The 21,019-nt window shown below is 38.2% G+C and overlaps 2 protein-coding genes across 2 annotated transcripts; both read left to right on the forward strand.

Annotated features, from left to right (window-relative positions):
- The first annotated feature begins 872 nt into the window (after window positions 1–872).
- Window positions 873–11,781, forward strand: LOC137941054 (alpha-mannosidase 2). The gene is made up of 4 exons (XM_068786291.1): window positions 873–1,574; window positions 3,335–3,484; window positions 4,767–4,799; window positions 8,665–11,781. Exons 1-4 carry the CDS (start codon window positions 1,017–1,019, stop codon window positions 11,401–11,403), a joined length of 3,480 nt encoding a protein of 1,159 aa, XP_068642392.1. The 5' UTR covers window positions 873–1,016; the 3' UTR covers window positions 11,404–11,781.
- A 1,515-nt stretch (window positions 11,782–13,296) lies between these two features.
- LOC137941041 (uncharacterized) lies at window positions 13,297–15,718 on the forward strand. Its single transcript, XM_068786259.1, has one exon. It carries the CDS (start codon window positions 14,600–14,602, stop codon window positions 15,716–15,718), a length of 1,119 nt encoding a protein of 372 aa, XP_068642360.1. The 5' UTR covers window positions 13,297–14,599.
- Window positions 15,719–21,019: the final 5,301 nt, after the last annotated feature.

Consider the following 21,019-nt stretch of genomic DNA (forward strand, 5'->3'; position numbering starts at 1 on the left):
CGCATGGCAACACAAACATCATCAAACGAAGGTTGATCTGAAGAATTAAGTACATGGGATTTGGAAAAATCAAGATAGAGCTTTAAGTTCACAAGAGTTGAGACAAGAGCTTCTCATTGTTTCTTGTGAGTAACAACACCCATTGAGTATGGCTAAACAACTTTTCATTCTTGTAGAAGAACTCTAAATCTAGCAAAATACTGATGGAGATTATCACATTGCTTTGTCATATACATCTCTTGAAAAATATCATAACTTTTTAAAAGATTTTCAGGAGTGGAATACAATTTAAAGTATCCTAAGCATCTTTGGTTGTACCCGAGTGAACAAAATTGATAGCAATAGGTTCTAGACTATTTACCAACCAACTTATATCTGAAATATCTTCTTCTAACCACTTTTGATAGGAGGGATCATCTTCATCAATTGATAGTTGGGTCAGGTGTCCAACAATGACTCTTGTGATCAAGAAACATTTTACAGATTGTGACCATGAAGAATAATTAGATAATCCTTTTAAGTGAAAAAATGGTGATTTTAATCAAATTGTGTTTACTGAATTCCACAGCCAACAAATAAAAAGGCAATTCAGGACTCAAACAAACACTTTGGCAGTGTCAAAGAACTATTAGTTACTCAAAGAGAACTTATTTAACACTTGTAATTCAGCAAGCACTAACAAAATTCAACTTTTAAACTAGAACCCTATATCGTCTTTTTCATTTTTCTTTCAAATAATGTTTTATATTAAAGTTTTTAAATAACTTTTATTATCTATAAATTTGGCAGATTTTGGCCGCATTCAGAATTTGGTATCTGAGAGGGTATTCGAGTTCAATTGCCCTTTAAACGGGTCTCCCTCCCTGACCAGTTTGTTCCCGATGAAACGTAGTGCTATCACTCTTCCAGCGAGTAGCATAATGCCATTTGTTTTGTCAATTGGGGACAAGGCGGCGGTCTAAGAGTTATACGCATAAATGGATCAGCTGTAGGAGCTTCTACTGGGAGTTTCTACTATGCCGTTCATCTCACCGGCCGGGAACCGCCGGGCTGCCGGCGGTCTTTTCTCAGACTCCATCCTTCCTTCCGTTGTTTCTAAGTCCAAGTCCCGGAAGCCACCTCGCCGCCGAGGACTCCTTCGCGATCTGCTCTTTCAGAACATTTTTGCGGTGGGGCTTACCGCCTCTCTCCTTCTATTCCTCTTCATCGTCCTCCGTTATGGAATCCCCAATCCCCTCTCATCCTCCTCCAGCCGCGCGCATAAGCTCCGAAGAACAGCTGCCAACCGGAAGCCGTCTCTTCCCGACCGCACAACGGCTGCTCCCGGCGAAGCGTTGGTGGATATCACGACCAAGGATTTGTACGATAAGATCGAGTTTTTGGATATAGATGGTGGGCCGTGGAAGCAGGGGTGGATTGTGAGCTATAAAGGGAACGAATGGGATTCGGAGAAATTGAAGGTGTTTGTGGTTCCACACTCCCATAATGACCCGGGATGGAAAATGACGGTTGAGGAGTATTATAATTTTCAGTCGAAGCATATCTTGGATACTATTGTGGAATCTCTCTCAGAGGTAACTTGAAGGTTTTAATCTCAGTAGTGTGTCGATTGAAATTTCTGTTTCGTAATTTTTTTTTTCATATTTATTTTACCAGTTCCATCCTGGGTTCCTTGACGATCTATTTTATAAACGAGGCAATACATTATGTGCCAAATTGTTGATTCCTATTACTTTAATTCTAACCATGTGGTTGTGGTAAATCATTTGTTTAATAGCCTACATATTCGCCGGCTTTTCGAAATATTGTGGAGCTGATGCGCGTAATAACTTTTGTTAATACATTGTTAGAAAAATTATTTGGCTGTAATCAAATTGAGCTTTCTAGTGACAACTTAAGCTAAGTGATTTCCTTTTGGTTCTAAATCATGGCAGATATTGGTGGAAATTACTGAAGTCGACTCAACTAGTATACAGAACAATCTAAAAAAACTTGCAATGGAAGAACTCTAGAAGGAAAAATAACACATTGTGAGAAAGGAGCCAACAGGTTTGCATGGTATTCATGGAAATATTGGACAAATTCTAATGACAAAAAATATAAATGGTCACCAGAAAGCCCAAAAGGTGTAACAGCTCCTTTCCTCATTGCCCTTTTGCCCTTTCTGTTTGGAATTATTTCTAGAAGTTTCAGGCTCAACTTTTTGTTTAGTGGTCTTGCTTGCTAATCTCTTCGAGGGAAGTTTCACCTGACCGATTCCAAGAACTGTCAAAGTAAAACTGTCCATTTAATTCTTTTTTTGGCATCCCTGCTCCCTCCCTTATCTACTTGACCATATGCCACATTTTGCAGCCTTACTGAAGTCCAATTGGAGAAATCAACTCTTCTGATGTTAAGATCCATGCGCTTCTTCAGTGTCTAACTACAAAATTTTTTCTTTCTTCCCCCCTCAAGGCTGTAATTCTTTTACTGAATAGTTCTTCCTTACTTCCATGGACATTTTTTTTTTGAAAAACACTTCAATGGAGATTCGAGTCCTTGCACTTGGAAATTCAAGACATCTTCACCCAGATATCCACCTCCTGGACCAGCTATTGATGTTGTGGGTTATCTAGAGATCAATTAACTCAATTGTGACTTTGATTGCAGCGTGGGAGCTGGCTATTAATGCCTTCATGTGGGCAATTCTTTCACGTTAGCTTGTATTTGATTTCTCTTTTTTTATTTTTTTCTTGCATGTTTCATGTATTTTCCCCTCTTTTCTCTCCCTGTTTAATAATAATTAGTTTGCCTAAAAAAGGGTTAACTAGGACATTAGTGATGGCGCTTAGAGCCACAGACGTATTATACCTAGGAGCACTTCTAGGAGGTCCTAAGTCTGTCTGTAACTAAACCCTTAAAACACATATAATGTTGTGAGGCCAAATTTTATGAGGAACTGGTAGTCTATTTGTTTTCTTTGTATAACATTGTGCGGTTAAATTTTATGAGGATTTGTTAGTCTATTTATTTTCTACTTTTCCACATGATCATCTTCTAAGCAATTTAGAAAAATAAGAACAGTTTGTTCGATTCCAAAAGTAAATTTGGAGCTCTAAAATGTCAATTTCTTGATACTAATAGATAATTTGTTGTCAGTGTTATTCTATGGATTTTATAGCTTAATGCCCTAGGAAAAAATAAAATTGAGTTATCACTTTTTTATTAAATTGCTTGAAATAGTTTGTATTTTGCCTTTATCTTTTTTTTTTTTAAGCCATTTTACTTGGTAACTGATATTAAGCTTCTTGAGTGTGAATGATGCATCTATTAATCAAAGGATTGTGAATTGTAGGATACTCGTCGCAAGTTTATATGGGAAGAGATGTCATATTTGGAGAGATGGTGGAGGGATGCATCAGAATCTAAGAGAGAGAACTTCATCAAATTAGTAAAGAATGGACAGCTGGAGATTGTTGGAGGTGGTTGGGTGATGAATGATGAGGTATGGATGGTTTGATTAATTTGAGATAAAATGTTGGCTTAACACTATTGTTATCTGTTAACCAATACTTTTAGAAATTTAGGCTGAATCTCAGGCTTCTACATTTCAGTTGAGAGCACCATGATTCGGTAAGATGTCATTTTACCCTGTTAGTTCATGCAGCATATTAATGCTCAGTTTGGCTGTGTCATCTTGTGTAGCTTATTTATTCCCTACTTTCGTAGGTCATATTATTCAAAGTGTGGGTTTTTTTCCATCTAATAGCCTTCCATTGATTGGCATGACTGCTGGCTTTTCACTCTTGAATGTGATTTTCTTTTTTATTCCTTGGTTGATGTGATAAAACAACATGCAAAAGTATTTCCTACTGTTTTTTTCTCTGATTACTAGAGGATGTGCTTTCGTTCAAAACAAATAAATAGAGGATATTACCCTGTTGTCTTTGCTAACTTTGTGTTCTCTTCTCCCCCAATGAGATACTGCAGATAAGAGATAGTTCTTTTAAAAGATTAGCGTCAATCATTTTTCAGCTAAGGGACAGTTCTTTTGAAAGAATAGCATCAATCATTTTCTATTTTGGTCATTTGTAGGAAGGAATGACATTGAGCTCATCTTTACTTGAAGATCTAATGACTCTCAACCTAGTTGGAACTATGGGGGGCTTTTAGCCCCATCTTGGGAAATATTTCCCCAGAGAAAAAGCCTTTTGTAGGTGAATTATAGGAAACAGAAGATCTGTGTGCCACCAAAAACCTGACTTTAGGAATCCATATGTTTTTCTGATCCATGCTGTGTCGGCAACCTCTACAAATTTCTTTTGCTTCCAACATTGACCTTCTCTCAAATGAGAAGACCATTATGTGATAGATAGCTATGGTAAACTAGGTCTTTGTCTTGTATATGATTGATCACATGTATATATCCATGTGGTTTTAGATTGGCATACTTATATATTTATATCCTGTTAATTTATGTTTGCTGTTACCAACAGAAGTGCTATCTTGTCCTATCACCTGCATTGGATGTTTAATCTGATTAGGATTATAAAAGAAATTGAACCTGGGGTCCAGTCCACTATGATGACTATAAGCTCCAGGATGAGTACAGGATCCACCCTATACTAGTTCTAAACTTAGTTCCATGTTGGATCTGACTTGAGCTCTAATTGCTTGCTTTCTGTAGAGTTGTTAGCTCTTAATTGTTGTAATGATTTTTGGCCTGCTGCATTCTGTATTATGTATCAAGAAAGTTCTCATTGTTTCTGATGTTTCACTGTTTTCAGGCTAATTCACACTACTTTGCCATCATAGAGCAGGTACTGGAAATTGCTCTCTTTATGTTCTGTTGCTTATAGTTGCTTAGGATTTTTTTCATTTGTTTGTGCTGCCTATCATGGCCAAAGCTTTTATTGCAAAGTTCTTTGTTGTTGGTGATCTTCATTCATTTGGTACAACCAAAAGCTTGCAAGGTTAAACAGCTTATCACTGCATGATGGAGAATACTATGTTGCATTGCATGTCAAGTTTGTTAAGCCAAAATGCACATTCACTTGCGTTCTCTATATTTACATCTGCTAATGTCTTCATATTAATTCTGTAACCTCTCTCCCTCTAATTTTCCTGAATTTCCTCTTTCTTTCTGGTTGTAGTATAAGCTCTCGGTCTACAGTTCACCGAGGTTCATCTTACCATGTCTACTTGCTGCATAGAGTATTCCACTATCGTATTGGGGCCAGTTCGTCTAGTAAATTTTCAAATCAGAGATAATGGGATCAATTATTCCACCATCTTATTGGGCCACTCCGGTATCAGAGATAATGCAAGCAATTATCTTGGACACATTAACAAAAATTAGAGATGTACAAAATGCTTCCAGTGAATAATTCCATCATTAGCTATACCAATTCTGTCATTTTGTCAGCCAATAAGCTAGTGCAACAATTTTGCTTGCTGGTTGTATTAGGGGTTTAATGAAATCAGGATGAAATAGAAAATCCTGTGTTGCATTAATGAAGACCACTCCTCGGCCAATATTCAAGTTGCCTCGATGTATCACCCAGTGGAGTGGGCCTTTGCCTCAAGGACCACTTGGAAGGGTTTCTAATAGAAAATTTACCGATTAGATATTAAGTGATGCTAAATTTACAATTCCTATTTCAAAGATAATATACTCACAATTCATAGTCTTTAGGAAGTATTCCACTACAGTGTAACATAGTTGTTATTTATTTTTAACATAGTACCATAGTAGTGCATTACATAGTATTCCATTATAGTTTTATCAAAAAAAACATAGTATTCCATTATAGAGTAACATAGTTGTTCCGTAGAAAAAGATGTCTTACATTGGGTAGGAAACAAGGACATTTTTCTGTAGTGGAATACTTCATTATGCATTGCCATAATCCTATGTTATGAGAGTTGTAGGTTGGAAACAAGGGCATTTTTCGTCCCAAAGACTGAACCAATCTTTGATCTTGAATTGTAGATTTAGCATCATTTAATATTTAATACGTGAATTTTCTTTTCTGATATGAGGTCTCAGGTTTTAGTCTTACTGGGGGAATGGGTGTAATGTGCATGTGTAATCAACATTTAAAAAAAAAAAAAAAACATGTGGCTACTATTATGCTTGTAAATTGTCTTAGGGGTGCCTTGCCAGATGGAGGGGAAGGCTTCTCTCTAATGTGGGACATCTCGTTTTGCTCAACTCTTGCATTGTGGGGCCCCCTAACTACTACTTATCCTTCATGCCATGCTCAATCTCTATTTGACGTCGCATTGAAACAATCAAGAAACACTTTCTTTGGAGGGGCTCTGGTAACACATTTAAATACTTCCTCGTGAATTGGGAAGATGTGTGTTTGCCAAAGTCTAGGGGTGGCTTGGGCATTCAACCTACGAAGGATATGAATAAGGCACTTTTGCTAAAATGGATTTGGAAGTTCAATTGTTCTCAGATGAGCATTTGGAGGCCCATGATTGCTACTAAATTTCGTGGTTGGTTGTTGGTGGAATATGGGAGGAAGATGTAGCTCTCTTTCGCCTCTTTGGAGGTCTCTCTTTCTCTTCCTTCCAATTTTCCAAACAGCGTTCCGATTTTTTGTGGGCTATGGTTGGCAAATTCAGTTTTGGATTGACTGGTGGACTGTACAGAGGCTTCTGAGTGATCATTTTAATTCCTTAATGCAAATCTCCACACGCTGAAAGATCACTGTTGCTGATGCCTGGGAAAGCTACACCTGGAATCTTCACTTATGTCGGTTTCAAATGATGGAGAAGCATCTGATATGTGCCGTCTACTTAAGGACATTGAAGCGGTCAAAATTCAGAGACACGTCCAAGACAAGTTGATATGGATGTCTGCAAAGAAAGGGAAGTTTTCGCTCTCTTTTGTGTTCAGACATATCAAAAGTTAGACAGAGAGACATGAGGAGCATGAGGTAGCTATTGCTTGGCGCTTATCTACCCCCAACAAAATTCGTTTATTCCTATGGAATGCCTACGTGAATAAGATTTTCACTTCAAATAACCTCCGTATACGTGGCAATCCTCCCCCATGCAGCCTTTGCCCCCTTGGCAACATTGAATAAGAATGTGCACCCACATACTTCATTGTCCGTATGCATGGCAGGTTTGATCTTCCCTTCTTAATCTTGTAGATTTGTCTCCCCAAGGACCTCATTGCCCCCTGCAAAATGCTTCTGGGGACCAAGATTCCCAAATTGGGGAAGCTTCTTTTCTTTGCATGTCTGGCACACATTCCTTGGTGCTTATGGAAAGAAATGAACAATAAAAGGTTCAATTACAAGTGCAAAAATGTGGAAGATATCATTAGCTGTATCACTGGCCTTGTCTCTTGCTAGCTTCACTCGAAAAAGGAGTTTGCTTGCCTGTTCGACACTCCTCTTAGCATCAATTGGCGCATCGTAGCTCAGATGTCTGCCCCTTCCAAACAACCTTCCATGCAAGAATGGCAACCTCCTTTTGTGGGCATCCTCTAGCTTAATTTTGATGGTAGTACTTTGGGTAGCTCGGGTTTAGCTGGATTTGGAGGTTTTTTTTCAAGATTCGGACGGTACCCCCTCATCACCTAAGTGGGCCCCATGGGAATTTTTATTCTACTTCGGCTGAGTTTTCTGGTCTTCTGTATGGCCTCATCATTTACCGTGAGCACCTCAATGGCCCTTTGCTCATTAAAAGTGACTCTAAAGTGGTGATTGGCTGGTGTGCTTCCTCCGCTAAGCCCCCTTGGTGGCATTGGGATGTTTTTTATGAGATTACTTATATTACTTCTATAATTTTATATTCTTGGGCTCATATCCCAAGATTTTCTAATTCCTTTGTTGATAAACTTGCCAAGCAACAAGCCTCCCTATAATCCCTTGTTGTAAAGGGAGGGCTTCTTTGAAGTTGAAGATGAAGTAAAAACCCCTATGTTGTATTAATGAAGACCATACCCGGGATGTAGCGTCTCTATTATAACTATTCAGGCCTTCAAGATTGGAACTTCTATTGTTCAGTCACCATTTACGCAAATGGTTTTTAGTGGTTGAATATGTCCCCTTTGTTGTAGAGAAGCAATATATTTTTCGAAATTTATAAGAGAGTGATACAAAATTAAAAAATTAAAAAATTGGCAAATGGCCATTCCGTCTGTGTTCATATGGAAATGGTGCAGCAGATTGACAACCATTGAGTTTGAAAAGGCCATGTCTTGCATGCTAGATCAAACCATTGAAAAGTCTAAGAAGTTGATTTTAGGGACAAATCAGTATTTGTAATGTGAGCAGAGACCAGGGACTTTTCACCTACAATACCCTTGTTTAAGTCAAAATTGTGCTGTACTACTAATTAAGAATGTCAGTCCCATAGGCATATGTTGCAGTCCATGTGTGGAACTTTCCTTTATAGAAAGAGGAGAGCAGAGGAGGATTTCCCTTTTATCTTTTCGTCGCTTTTCTCTTCCTTATTCCATTTCCCAACTAACATGGTGATTCTCAATTATTGACCAGATAGCATTTTCTCATAATATTGTTGTATCGTTTTTGAATCATAGTATGCTTCATATTTGTCATAGGATGTTTTTCAGATTCTTGGTTGACACTATTTGAACTGTTGCCTTTTATCATTAAGTCTTGCAGCAGTATGCATTGCAGGCTAACACATCTTTTATGTCAGATGATGGAAGGGAATATGTGGTTAAATAATACAATTGGTGTTGTTCCAAAAAATGCTTGGGCTATTGATCCATTTGGCTACTCTCCCACAATGGCTTATCTGCTGCGTAGAATGGGTTTCAGAAATATGCTTATCCAGCGGACCCACTATGAGGTGAAAAAGGAGCTTGCGTTGCACAAGAACTTGGAATATGTATGGCGGCAGAGCTGGGATACGGACGAAACTACGGATATTTTTGTTCACATGATGCCTTTCTACTCGTATGATGTTCCACACACATGTGGTCCTGATCCTGCTATTTGTTGCCAGTTTGATTTTGCAAGAACCCCTGGGTTTAGATATGAGGCCTGCCCCTGGCATGAATACCCTGTGGAGACAAACCAAGAAAATGTGAAAGAGAGAGCACTCTTGCTCTTAGACCAGTACAGGAAAAAATCAACATTGTACAGAACCAACACTCTTCTTGTACCTCTTGGGGATGATTTCCGTTACATTAGCACTGCTGAAGCAGAAGCTCAGTTTCGAAACTATCAGACATTATTTGATTATATAAACTCTAATCCTAGCCTAAATGCTGAAGCGAGTTTTGGTACCCTTGAAGATTACTTCCAAACTCTCCGTGACGAAGCCGAAAGAATAAATTTCTCCCGCTCTGGTGAGGTAGGATCTAGTGAAATCGGCGGGTTCTCTTCTCTATCAGGAGATTTCTTTACCTATGCTGACAGACAACAGGACTACTGGAGTGGGTACTATGTGTCTAGGCCCTTCTTCAAAGCTGTGGATCGGGTATTGGAACAGACTTTACGTGCAACAGAAATAATGATGGCTTTCATGTTGGGTTATTGTCAGAGGTCTCACTGCTCAAAGTTTCCCTTGAGTTTCTCACACAAATTAACAGCTGCAAGAAGGAACCTGGCTTTATTTCAACATCATGATGGGGTGACTGGAACTGCTAAGAATCATGTAGTGGAGGATTATGGGACCCGTATGCATACTTCTCTTCACGATCTTTCAATTTTCATGGCCAAGTCTGTTGAGGTACTGCTGACAGTCCATCATGAGAAATCTGATCCAGTTCCCACAGCACCATCCATGTTTGAGCCTGAGCAAGTGAGATCAAGATATGATGTCCAGCCCGTGCATAGAGTTATTGATGTACCTGAAGGAAATATACAATCATTGGTCTTCTTTAATCCAACTGAGCAAATGAGAGAAGAGGTTGTGATGGTTATTGTTGAGAACCCAGATGTTACTGTTCTGCGTTCAAATTGGTCATGTGTCAAAAGTCAACTTTTACCTGAGTTGCAGCATGACAAAGACAAAATATTTACCGGAAGGCATCGACTGTATTGGCAAGTTACAGTTGCTCCATTCGGTTTGGAAACTTACTATGTCGCTAATGGATTTATAGGTTGTGAAAAAGCAATACCAGCTAAACTGAGATTATCTACTAATTTACGTGGACCTGCTCCTTATTCATCCTTGAAACTTTCAGGGCACAAAGCAGAAATAAGAAATGCATATCTTACTCTTTCATTTGATCTCAAACATGGTCTACTCCAGAAGGTAACATCTAAAGGTGGCAGCCAGACTCTGGTCAGGGAAGAAATTGGAATTTACTCAAGCAAGGGTAGTGGAGCATACTTATTCAAACCCATTGGAGACGCTGAACCCGTTGTTCAAGGTAGTGGGCAAGTTGTAATATCAGAGGGTCCTCTAGTACAAGAAGTGTATTCCAATCCAAAAACAACCTGGGAGAAAACTCCCGTTTCTCATAGTACTCGAATATTTAATGGAGAGAACTCCATACAGGGACTACTCGTTGAAAAGGAATACCATGTTGAGCTCCTTGGTCATGACTTTAACGACAAAGAGTTGATAGTCCGATTCAAGACAGATATTGACAATAAGCGGGTATTTTACTCTGATTTGAATGGATTTCAGATGAGCCGAAGAGAAACTTATGACAAAATCCCATTGCAGGGAAATTACTATCCTATGCCCTCCCTTGCCTTCCTGCAGGAGTCTGTGGGCCGCCGGTTTTCTGTCCATTCAAGGCAGGCTTTGGGTGCTGCTAGCCTCAGAAATGGCTGGTTGGAGATTATGCTTGATAGACGATTGGTTAATGATGATGGACGAGGTCTTGGACAAGGAGTGATGGATAACCGTCCGATGAATGTTATTTTTCACTTGTTAACCGAAGTCAACATTTCATCTTCAAATTCCACTTCCCCTCATTTGCCTCTCGACCCATCTCTTCTCTCTTATAGGGTTGGAGCCCACTTGAACTACCCAATGCATGCATTCATTGCCAAGAAGCCAGTAGAAATATCTCTTCAGTCTCAAGCAAAAGAATTCTTCCCTTTATTGGCTCCCTTACCTTGTGATCTTCATATTGTGAGTTTCAAGGTTCCACAGACTCAGAAATACTCTCACCTTCCAGGTGAGCCTAGATTTGTTATCATCTTGCAGAGGCGAAAGTGGGATCCATCTTACTGCCGAAGGGGTGGTTTTGGGTGTACAACATTAGGAGATGAACCTATCAATATGTTCTCTATCTTCAAGGATCTCGAAGTTTTGAATGCGAAAACGACTTCCTTGAATCTTTTACATGATGATATGGAAATGCTAGGATACATGGAGCAAATTGGAGAGATAGAGCAGGAGGGACATTATCTAATATCTCCCATGGAATTGCAGGCTTACAAGCTAGAAATCAGGCCACAGGAACAGATGTGATCAGGTGGGATATTTCGAACGAGGATGGAGATTGCTATTATTTACCTGCTCAGTTATCTCTGGTGTCTCGGGCAGGAGAGATTCCATCGTCTCATCCGCTGAGGATGCACTAAAAAGGAAATCACCCGTCATGGTCTACCCTCTCTTGGGGCACCTGAGCCTCAGGCGTTCATGTGTACATTAGGCAGCACTCGGTATTGGTAGACGTCAAACACATCAGTGTATCTAAAAGTGAAGTATTTTATCACTTTTGTTGTAATGCAATGTTGGTTGTATCTTCTTGTTATGAAACACAGTTTTCGATGTTAGCGTGTTTAACCGAGCCGACCGCATTCATCTCTTGTCGACCTGCTTTGAAGTTATTGTTGGTATCACCTAGTTTTATGTCTCTTGTTTAGTATTTTATCAAATCATCATTTTCTGAGTATTTGCAAGATATTTTGTCTTTATAATGTTAATAAAAGGCATTGAGTTCAAGTCTGGCTAGAAGAAACGGATATGATGTGCATGTGATCAGTAATAAAAAATTATAATTTGGATTTAAATATTTGAAATAGTCTTAAGCTTGAACATTAATGGTTTGTAAAAAATATTAAAGTGAAGTGATAATTGTTGATCGTTACTTCAGTTGGGTTTTCTCTTGTTTTAGGTTCTTAAGGCATAAACTTTTTCTAATAAAAAAATATCCCCTAGAATATCAATGAGCAAGCAAGCAAGTGCATAAATAAATCACTATAGTGGTTTATAATCTAAACTTAAGTTATCAACCCACTACCTAGGTGTCTCTATACTGAAGTTGAGTTCATAATTTAAATGGAGTTAAATCCTCTATGAAAAATAGCCCAGCAACATTTATAACAATAAGGCTGCAAAGCTTAATTACATCAATTGCCTACAAAGAGATTTGCAACAGTGCAACTAAGCTCAATTAGGTTGCACAAACTAAGACCTATAAAGGAATTTATAGCTACAATAATAGGCAACAAATACCTTTTACATAGTGAGTAGACAAGTCACCCCACATCGAATAACATAATCTCAACAAAAAAAAAAAAAAAGGTTTTGCCGTTGATGTAAAATAAGGTTCAAGATTTGCCTATACAAGGTTTGTTAAATGACAATGTATGGGTTTAGCACAATCAACGTGTTATACACGCAATAACATTATTATTTTAATTTTTTTTTAATTTACTTTATTTTATTTTAGTTAAAGAATTAATAGGCCATAGGGATATTTTTGGAATATTTCATTTATAGGGATATTTTTGTAATATTTTATCTTAAACCTTGTAATGGTGAACCCTATTTAAGGGGTAAGAGTAATGAGAAAGTCAAACATTAATTTAGGTTAAACAGGTTTTGAGTTCTCCTCAACAACCTCAGTGATGTGCGTTCTCCTAAAAAAACCTAGGGTTTTCAAGTTTCCATTTGGCTTGATTTTTATTTATTTTTTCTTCCTCCATACGAATCCATGTGTCAAATGCGGGACCGTAACAACTGGTATCGGAGCTGGAATACAATGAACGATTCTTCGTACCAAGAAAATGCATTTTCATACTCAATTTATTGCAAGAAACGGGACTGATAGTAAAGGAAGAATCTTTGCTGGATGGAATGCGTAGAAATTTCATTCAAATTTCTGCAATGGAGAGATATCTCGATGATGCAGAAAAGAAGGTTATACGACCTAAATCCTTCGAATACGAACTATGCACCGAACGAGAGGCAACAGACACTGTCTCATACGAGTAGGAACACCAAATACCAGAAAATTTCAACATATCCGAGCAGGGAAGTCCAACGACGGGCCAGACAAATTTAATTTCCCAATCATGGAAATCAGGCGGCTGGGACCCTGGAAATCCTAAATCGGAGGGGTATTCTGCCAAAACCTCGTCGGTAATGGCTGAATTGGGTTCGACCTCAAATCTCCTAGAACAAAATACAGAAAAATTCCAATCAGACTCTGTCTCGGCAAATTAGTTCGGCCATCCCTCCTCTTCCAAGCGGCGAAGCCCCAAAGGGCTGCTATTCGCCACCGGAAAAAGAGGAGGCGCCGACGGAAACAAATCCGGTGGGCTTTGGCTTTCGGATTCTCACTCTCACTCTCAATCTCGCTCTAGGCAGTCCAGTGGGGAACCAACTTCAACTCATTTGGGGGTAAGCTTCTGCAAAGCCATCGATTTTTAGGTCAAATCGGTTGTTCCATGGGATTGATGGGGGTCCAAGGGCCTGAGTAGCCACAACGCTACTCAAAAATTGGGGACGGTGGGTTTCTGTTCCGTGAAGCAGAGTAACAGAGCAATTTTGATGGAATTCAGGCTTTTCTATCTGCAATGCGAGATTGAAATTTTTTGGGTTTTCTGGAAATGGTAGAGAAAATGCTATGGGTGATAATTTTATTACGGTTGATGAGAACAAAACCAATGTGTTTGTTCTTTTTCATTTTTCTAGCAGTAATAGGCAATCTGAACACCTTGGGTTTAATTTTCTGGATCCCACGTATGCTACTCGGCCACGAACTTTGAATTCGAATACTCGAATTCAAGAGAATTTTAGACTTGGGGTTGTGACACTCGACGGTCATCCCGATGATTGAAGCAAAGTTGATGGATTTGAATTTTTGCTTCTCCCTACGTTAGACCCGGATGAGGAAAATGAGTACAAGGGCGGTAAAATGACGGTGAAGGCTTTGCATGATGGTCATGGTATTTTTTTCCTACTGCTAGTTGATGGAGAGTATGTGTATTCTAAAGGTGAAAGAAAAAAATGTCTATTTGTTGCTCTCATGTTTCCCGTGGGAGAATCTGCAACATACCTTAATATGGTGGGATGCAAAGAATCACCAGATACATGCTCAAACAAAACTTGTCGAGGACATGAAGTGGATATTATGCACTTCTCAATTGGAAATGCCATTCCTGGTAGACTTTATGGTGGCATCCCTCTAGATAATGGAAATGGAGGTGACAGGTTTGGTCATCTTGTTGATCTTTACTCGTGGAACCTGCATTGTTGATTTCTTGATGGAATAAGCCCTTCAGGTAATGACACTAGTGCTCAGAATAACTGGAAAGGGGCATGGTGGCATGATAGCATTAATGTTCACTCAGGTGTTCTTGAGGGAGACAACCCATTCAGTACATCTGGTCAAAAGGGCACTTATTACTTCGAGTTTTCAAGGCCAATTAGAACAATGGATCGCCTTCAACAGGATGTCCATATCACTATAGGTCAAACAAACACGATGGCAGTTGCATTCTGGTATTCTATGGATGGAAAGTCATGGAGTGCCTTTCAACACTATTCTATCAACTGTGATTGGATTCCACTGGATATATCTTCACCATCTAGTGCATCAGGAAGTTCATGGAATGCTACCTTAGCTTTCACTCTCCTTTTGACACTGCTGAAAACGGTGGCTGTGCAACAACATTTGCTGCTAGACAGCCAGAAACTACTGCTAAAAACAATGATTTTTATGCTTTGCAGTTGGGTTTTTCTAGAAATGGTGGAGAAAATATCATCGGCTGAGAGAGGGGAACCTATATCTAATGATAAGGATGCAGGGGCTACTGATGGATCTACTGATAAAGGGGAAGTTGTGGTCAATCAGGATACTGAAGCTACTGAAGGGTCAAGTGAGAGAAGGGAACTTGTGGTCAATGATCTGGATACTGAAACTACTGATAGGTCTGTTGAGAAAGGTGAATTAGTGATGAATGATTCTCCAATGTTAGAAAGTAAAATCATAAATACCTCTTCTGAACTAGAATTGGTCACAGAGGCTATAGATGCTGCAAAATTAGATAGTGAGGTTTCAGACTCTGCTGATATTAGAGAATTGATCACAGCTGATACGAGTTCAAAAGCCAAAAATACAATTGACTTCCTTGAGTATGTGGAGACAGTTGTTGATGTAAACAAGAGTGGTTCTGTTACAAGTGAGGCACACATTGGCAATGCAAACGCAAAATGTTCTGTCAAAAGTGGGGACTTGACTTCTTTGGATGTGACAATAATTGAATGTGAAATTTCAGATGCTTCTATTATGGAGGCATTGCTACCAAATACTGGAAAAGTTCTTGTCGAAGAGGAAAGATTAGCTTCTGCTATTAGAAGTGACTCAGTTGAGATTGAAGAAATAAGGTCTAGTTCTGTTGAAGATGTCAAACCTGAAGCAGAACCTGATATTGACTTTGGTAAAAGTAGGCAAAACATTGCAACTTCTCTTCAGATAGACGTCAAAACAGAAGGTGAAGTTAGTATTCGTTTTTTGTGGAAAAAAAAGCAGTTTGTCTGTAAATCCTGGTGATAGCTTGGAATCAGAGGTTGAATTTGGCAATCTTTGTGTTGAGTTAGACAACAAGGATGAAGTTGCAAATGGTGAATGCTTGCCGGTTTGTTCTATTAATGAGGTGAAATCAAGGGTTGAAGTCACTAACAAATATATTGAAAAGGCTGAAAGAGTGTCCATGCAAGCTTCAGGTGAAACTGAGTTAATTTTGGTGGAAAGAAATCAGTGCTGGCTTGCTGCCCCTGTTGATGGTTTTGGTTCAGAGGCAAAATTTCAAAAAGACAGTGTGGAAAGCAGTGAGTATAAGCCTCTTGCACTTGTTGACGATGTGAAGGTGGAATCTGACAGTACTGCTACCAGTGTGATTGAAAATGCAGATAGCTTGACCAACAGAAATGGCGATGAAAAACTTATTTCTGAAGATGTTGGAGGGCTTCAAGAGGTCCACCCAGCTCCTCAAGAGGATTCTACCTCTGCTTCTTTGGATGCACAGAAGGCGGAGATGGAAGCCATAAAAAGAGGACCTAGTTACATCGTTAGAGTCCCAAGATTTGTTAATGATGAACTTAGGGCAAAGATCAACCGGGCACAGTTAGTAGCCAACCAAAATACCCAGGAGAGGGCTCAATCCCTTACTTAAGGAGCATCTGCATGTTCTCCCCCACTGCCCTTAACAACAATGAGCATATCAAATGCAGCAATAGCTGATTGCCCATTGCACCCTCTGCCAATACCTCAGGTGGAAAGAGGTTTGAGCAATGAGGTCCTACAAGCCCCGTTGCAGCAAGAATTCATGCTTCCATCAGTCATTTATGCTTTTCTATATCGCCTACAACATTTTTTTCAAGTTAACACTCTGGCTGCAAAGAAGTTGTACTCTCTAGCTGGTGACTGGGATGATCTTGGTCCGGATACATTGTTTTTTATGTGTGCTGCTGTACTGGAACCCTTGGCCTTAGTTTGGCACATCGTGTTGGCATGGTAGTTGGCATTGAAATGAATGCATCTGCAGTGTTAGATGGTCAAAGGTATGCAGAGATCAATGGCATAAAATACTGCAAGTTCCTCCGTGCCAAGGCCGAAGATGTAATGAGTTTTCTACTCAAAGAATATCTATTTGCGCCACTGCCAAAAGAGAGTGCTAAAATAGCGGAGATATATAATATGTGTTGCTGAGTCTTCTCAATCCCTGGGGCTGGTCAGGATGTGTTGCTGCCATGTGGGAAAAGTGTGGGCAGTGCAATCTTGCCAATGGGGGGCCGTCGTGAGGTGCAGTTTCACACCAGTCCAGGACTGATGGAGGGCAAAGATGCTACTTGGGGAGATGTAACGACATTTGGCACGTATCCCTACATTCAACCTTGAAAAAAAATAAAAAAATACTTGCTACTAGGGGGAATGCTCCAGTTTTGGGTGTCCAGAGGGCGAACATAGCTACCGCGGATGCTACTTGGGAACAGGTGGAGATGTCGGCATACAGACCATACCTTCGAGCTTGAGGACAAACTCTTTCTCCCAGGGGGTGTAATATTATGCACGCAATAACATTATTATTTTTTTTATTTTTCTTTAATTTATTTTATTTTATTTAAATTAAAGAATTTATAGGCCACATGGACATTTTTGGAATATTTCATTTATAGGGGTATTTTTGTAATATTATCTTAAACCTTATAAGGGTGAACCCTATTTAAGGGGTAAGAGTAATGAGAAAGTCAAACATTGATTTAGGTTAAACATGGTTTCGAGTTCTCCTCAACGAGCTCAGGGGTGTGCGTTCTCTTCAAAGAACCTAGGTGCATAATGTCCATTGGAGAGCCCATGGATTTTATCATCAACTTGATGAATTAATTTCAGGATATAAGGTTTTCCTATTATAACAGGTTGTTCAAAAGGATCTTCTGTTCTTCCATCAAATATTCTGCCTTTTCCTGGATACTCGGGTTCAAAGACCCATGGATTTGCTGTTTGCTTTCTGGCTTCATATAATTCAGAGGGTTTTCAAACTTCCCTTTGGCTTGATTTTCATCTTTCTTTTCTTTCTCCCTATGAATCCATGTGTTAGATCCGGGACAGTGACACAATGCGTCTTAAATAGGTTAATTTTGTAAGTTGGTACAAAACAAAAATTACACCCCTACCTATGTGCTCAAGGGCGAGCAACTTCAATTGATTTTAAATTTTAAGTTCAAATATTTCAAAGTACAATTCCAAATGAAAACAACCCCAATGTGATGTGTTATTTAAAAATAACAAGCCCTGAAATGATATGTTGAACCAAACTAATGATTTGAAAATTCAAAGGCTCAAGTAGATGGAAATCACCTAGTACACTTAAAAGAACTAAAAACAAGAGTTTATAGTACTTGGGTTTCTCAAAAGCAACTCAACCAAATAAAACATTTTAAGTTCAAGAATAGCTTTTACTAATGCAAATCAATTCCAACTCAAATTTAGAGCTAAAGAAACCAAGGATTTTAAAATAAAAACTATATGTTGCTTAGCCTATGTAGAATATCTCAATTATATACTAGATAGTAAAAATCTAGGCTCAAATAAACTTTTTGGTCAATGGAGAATGAATTAACAATCACCAAGATCAATTCTGGCTCAAATCTAAACTAATCTCAAAGATTTAAAAATAAAGGTTCTCATATACTTACTTTTTCAAGATATAGATTAGGTTAACCTTTTTGTTGCAATCCCGACCTCTACATATGATTTTTAAAGGATGAGTGTGCTCTGGAGAGTCCTCTTGTTGTGGCCAAGCTTTTTGAGTGAAATGAAGCATAAAATCATTTTAAAATTTAGGTTCTAATATTCTAAAATACAATCGGTACTTTCGAAAGAAACTTTTATCTGCTTATAAAATTTTCCAAATCATTGATGAAAAATTACAAATAAACACCTAATTATTGATTTAGTGGCTATCACAATGGTAGGTCACTTGCTAAGTTTGGAGACCTATCTTAGTCAGATCAAGACTGGGACTTCTACACAACTTCTATTTAAGAAATTTGGATGTTGAAAAAGTGGCATATAAATGCCAATGGGATTTCGAAGGCCAGGTAGCATTAGAATGCCATTTGGGCCTTAGAATGTTGGGCCATTTGTCCTTGTTTTTTTCCTCCCAATCTTGGGAGTACTCCTACAAATAGGAGTGTTGTGGGGGATTAAAGATGCTTTAGAGACCTCTAAAACTTACTCTGAACTTGGAGGAAAAAAGATATTGATACTAACATCCTCCCAACACTCTCCCTATTTTTTATAATGGCAAACACCTTTTAAAAAATAAATCTCATTATGTAAATGCATGCTCTTCCTAGTATGACTCATGAATCCAACTTAGAAAACTTCTATAATCCCCCTTTAAAAACAAGCTAACTTTCACAAGTATGTGCACACAAAAATTTAAGGCTCATGGCTTAAGGTAAGAAGTTTTGTGTTTTGAGTTTACTTCTAAAAGTTGCTCTTCCTTACTCTAAACATTTTTCCTTTTTATCATGCCCTCAATTTAAGTTTTTCCTCTTCACATTGTGCTCTTTTCTTTTCACTTACTCAATATTTCTCCCCTTTTTTATATCAATTTTCTTGTTTCTCCCCTTTTTGACATCATAAAAAACATACAAACATAAGAGTAAACAATCACACATAAATGAGCTGCAAACATTCACACAATATTTATAACCATCTTTTGAGGGATCTTGAGACCAAACATTGCCACAATTTTCATAAGTTTGTATAAACCATCATAAAGTAATTAAAGATCAATCTAAATCAAGTTTAAGTTTGGTTTGGAGGACTTGGGCGATAACCACCAATGTCTCTTGTGATAAAACTGGCTCCACACTAATCAATGGCTGCAATATAACCTCCTAGTGGTTGGGGTCTCACCCTTGTAAGGATTGTTCCTTTCACCATCTCCTTATAAACTCCTTAATTTTCTTTTTAGCTGCTTCCTTTTCATTTTTGAGAAGTAGTTGATAAAATTAGTAGCCCAAAGCCACTCTAAGTACCATCACAAGGTTGGACATTGAATGTTGTTAAAGTCACAATTTTTATATTGTAGTAGCAAATACTAAACCAAGAAAATATTGTTCCAAACTGGAAAGCTACAAAGTTAGCTTTGTTTCAAACTAAACAAATATTATTCAAAAGAAGTTTCTAAAACAAATCCAAGTTCTCCAAATAAAACTTATTTCCAAACTTCCTTCAAAAAATTTAAGTCAATTGTGGTTGAAGTTCCCTACATAGTAAAAATGCAAAAACAAGAAGCAAAAGAAAAAAAAACTCATTCTTTGACAAAAGCCAAATCAAAAGCTTCCACGAAGCCTAACTTACAATTATTAATGATTGCCCACCATACTTTAAGAGTTCAAGATAAAACAACTTAGAGCATGCATTGCACCAACATAAGAGTTATGACAACTCAAAGTTGTTGAAGGAGGTTTTCTAGCTCAGTCAATTTGAGGAAAATTCTTCCAAAATTTTCAAGACCCAAACACACATAGAGGAAAAAGTCTATGAATAAAAAATAAAAAAATAAATATTTTTTAAAAAAATTAAGTATGCCATGTCTTCAGAACCCACACATCAAACAATTGGGGAGAAAATATAGCAATCAAAATTTTAAACTTTGAATGGATTGGCTACAAGTGTCACTTACAAACAAAAATATTTTAAACTACTCAAAGGCCAAGAAAACATTCTCAAAATCCAAACTTCAATTAAATCTAGGGGAAAACTTCTCCAAAATTTTGAATTTTAGCAATTCTGGTGGCCTAAGTGGTCATCCTTCAAATCCTAGGAGCAAGCAACTTGAAGATAAAACTATCTTCAAAACTCCAACCTTTAAGCAAATGGGGCAAAATTCTTCCTAAGTATCAAAGTTCACCGAAAATGTTGATAACTCGAAAACATTTGAGGGCAAGAAACCATATTAAGTCTTCCACCATGCAAATCTTTGAAGTATTGAAGGACAAAGAGTTTCTTTCTTAAGTTTAAATAAAATTCACCTCACTACTTGGAGGTGCAAAAAATAAGTTTATGCAAATCCACCTCATACTTGGAAAAGCTTATTGCAAGCTTTTGCAAAATCCGGCTTGTTGTTTTGGGTAGCCGAAAACATGATTCGTCTAAACCAACTCATAGCTAAAAAACCTACTATAAGTTTTAGAAAAATTTATCTTGCTATTGAAGGCCACAAAAAACATAACTCGGCTAAACCACCTTGATGTTGGAAAGTTTACTACATGCTTGGCAAAGTCCATCTTATTACTTGAGGATGCCAAAAACAATTTGGTTAAACCACCTCGCAGT

This window comes from Aristolochia californica, unplaced genomic scaffold (assembly GCF_029961685.1).
Source record: "Aristolochia californica isolate CCGP_79_NKW_82.1479 unplaced genomic scaffold, dmAriCali1.0.hap1 SCAF_9, whole genome shotgun sequence".
Taxonomy (NCBI): domain Eukaryota; kingdom Viridiplantae; phylum Streptophyta; class Magnoliopsida; order Piperales; family Aristolochiaceae; genus Aristolochia; species Aristolochia californica.